The 2,282-nt window shown below is 37.6% G+C and overlaps 1 protein-coding gene across 1 annotated transcript; it reads left to right on the forward strand.

Annotated features, from left to right (window-relative positions):
* Positions 1-9: 9 nt before the first annotated feature.
* On the forward strand, positions 10-1,987 carry LOC105118951 (TMV resistance protein N-like). Its single transcript, XM_011017012.1, has 3 exons — positions 10-118; positions 220-1,146; positions 1,258-1,987. Exons 1-3 carry the CDS (start codon positions 77-79, stop codon positions 1,819-1,821), a joined length of 1,533 nt encoding a protein of 510 aa, XP_011015314.1. The 5' UTR covers positions 10-76; the 3' UTR covers positions 1,822-1,987.
* Positions 1,988-2,282: the final 295 nt, after the last annotated feature.

The raw sequence follows: 2,282 nt of genomic DNA on the forward strand, positions 1-2,282 counted from the left end.
ATGGCTTTGGTGGTTTCGATGCCCTTTGAAAACTTTGCCGTCTGATTTTCACTTAAACGACCTTGTTATACTTGATATGCAAGAAAGTAAAGTACGAAAACTTTGGAAGGGGACTAAGGTAAAATATATGCATTAGGCACTCAAAATTTTCCCTAACTAAATTTAATTTAGAGTTACATTTTTTCACATTTTTCTCTTATTTTCTCATTGCCTTGACAGATTCTTAACAAGCTGAAAATCCTCAATCTCAGCCATTCCGAGTACCTTGCTAAAACGCCGAACTTCCGAGGACTGTCTAGTTTGGAGAGACTAATACTTACAGGATGCACGAGTTTGGTTAAGGTACATCAATCTATTGGAAATTTGAAGAGCCTTGTTTTGTTGAACTTGGAGGAGTGTGACAGCCTAAAGACTCTGCCAGAAAGCATGGGTAACTTAAAATCTCTTCAAACTCTGAACGTTGCTTGGTGCTCACAACTTGAGAAATTGCCAGAGAGTTTGGGTGACATAGAATCCTTAACAGAGTTGTTTACAAAGGGTACTGCGATTAAGCAACTTCCTCCATCAGCTAGATATTTGAAGAAGCTGACAAAGTTATCATTTGGTGGATACAACTACTCACCTGATCTACCATCTAAATCTTGGTTTTCAAGATTTTCATCATGGCTTTCACCACAAAGCTGTTCGAGCTCCATAGATGTGCTACCAGCTTCTTTCAATAGTTTCAGCTCATTGAAAGAACTAAATCTAAGTTATTCTGGTTTGTCTGAAGCTACAAGTTCCATTGATCTTGGGAGTTTGTCCTTTCTTGAAAATTTGAATTTGTCTGGACAAGAATTCTTCAATCTGCCTTCTAGCATTAGCCACCTTTCTAAGCTTCAATTTTTGACGGTTGAGAGATGCAGGAATCTTCTATCAATCTCAGAGCTTCCATCAAGTGTACTGTTCTTGTCTATCTATGACTGCACATCCATTGAAAGAGTAACTGCACCACTTCAGCATGAAAGACTACCATTACTGAATGTAAAAGGGTGCCGAAATTTAATAGAGATTCAGGGCATGGAATGTGCGGGCAATAACTGGTCCATTTTGAACTTAAATGGCTGCAACAATTTATCTGAAAACTATAAGATGAGTCTTATTCAGGTTGTCTCTCTTTCTCTGTCTCTTCGCTTACTTGAACACAAACATTTAGCATGTAAATATGGTAATTTTTCGAACTCAAGTTTTAATTACTTTCCTTGAACCAATATGTAGGGATTATGCAAAGGTAAACATTATGACATTTGCCTAGCTGGTGGTGAGTTACCAGAATGGTTCGGCCATCGTGGAGAAGGATCTTCATTATCATTTCATTTTTCAGTTCCAGATGGTAATAAACTCCAAGGGCTGCTTCTTTGGGTTGTCTCGGCCTCCACCGATGAAGCCACTCGAGAAACACCATTTCTCCAGTTTGATATGTGTGTTGCTACTTTCAAAAATAAGAGCAATGGTATTGAATTGTTTGAGACGATGGCAGCAGTTACGTTTGACAGAACTATCAAGAAGCATTCTTGGATACAGCATATACCGTTGATTGGGTTAGAGGAATCACTGCAAGGTGTAGAGGAATTGGAACTGAATGTCAGAATAAGCTTATATGATGTTCGAAAATGTTGGGTAGAAAAATGTGGGGTACATTTGATAATGGAAAAGAATAAAGCAGATTCAGATCAGGAGATTGATATTCATGCTCTAGGTTCTGATGATCAGCTGTTGGAAAGTAGTTTGATAAGAGATTTGCAAAAATGGAAAATCACCAGTTGCACTAAATTTGGATAGCATACAACATAGAATATGCTTCTTCTTTTTTGTTTTTTTTTTCCATGTTTTTGGATCACAGGGTGCTGGATCTGTGGTATTGTTTTCTTGGCATTTCGGACTGATAAATGAGTGACACAAACTTGAAAAGTCTATTTCAATGAGGACAATGGAACTTTATATTTATTATCACCATTAATTTATTAATAATTCCTTTGCTTGCTTCGGATCGTGATTCAAGTCGTTCTCTTCCATGTAGACGAATGCAGGGAAAGCTAAACCTAGTCCACCATCACTATGAACCAAGTTGATAAAATTTCTATACATCATTGAAATTACTCACATTATTTTCTCATGGATAAGATACGTAAGATAAGCCAGATCATTCGACTGAAGAATCAGAAAGGGATCGTGACATTGCCAGTCAAGAAGGAACATGAGACATATCAGCAACAGCTTCTACTAATGAGCAGTGGAAGAGC

This window comes from Populus euphratica, unplaced genomic scaffold, assembly GCF_000495115.2.
Source record: "Populus euphratica unplaced genomic scaffold, PopEup_1.0 scaffold2343.1, whole genome shotgun sequence".
Lineage (NCBI taxonomy): Eukaryota > Viridiplantae > Streptophyta > Magnoliopsida > Malpighiales > Salicaceae > Populus > Populus euphratica.

What these genes read in the sequence shown, in the direction of transcription:
- LOC105118951 (XM_011017012.1), top strand. Translation starts at nt 77, where the DNA reads ATGCAAGAAAGTAAAGTACGAAAACTTTGGAAGGGGACTAAG. An exon ending in AACTTTGGAAGGGGACTAAG is followed by an intron (nt 119 to 219) that starts GTAAAATATATG and finishes TTGCCTTGACAG; the next exon opens with ATTCTTAACAAGCTGAAAAT. An exon ending in ATAAGATGAGTCTTATTCAG is followed by an intron (nt 1,147 to 1,257) that starts GTTGTCTCTCTT and finishes ACCAATATGTAG; the next exon opens with GGATTATGCAAAGGTAAACA.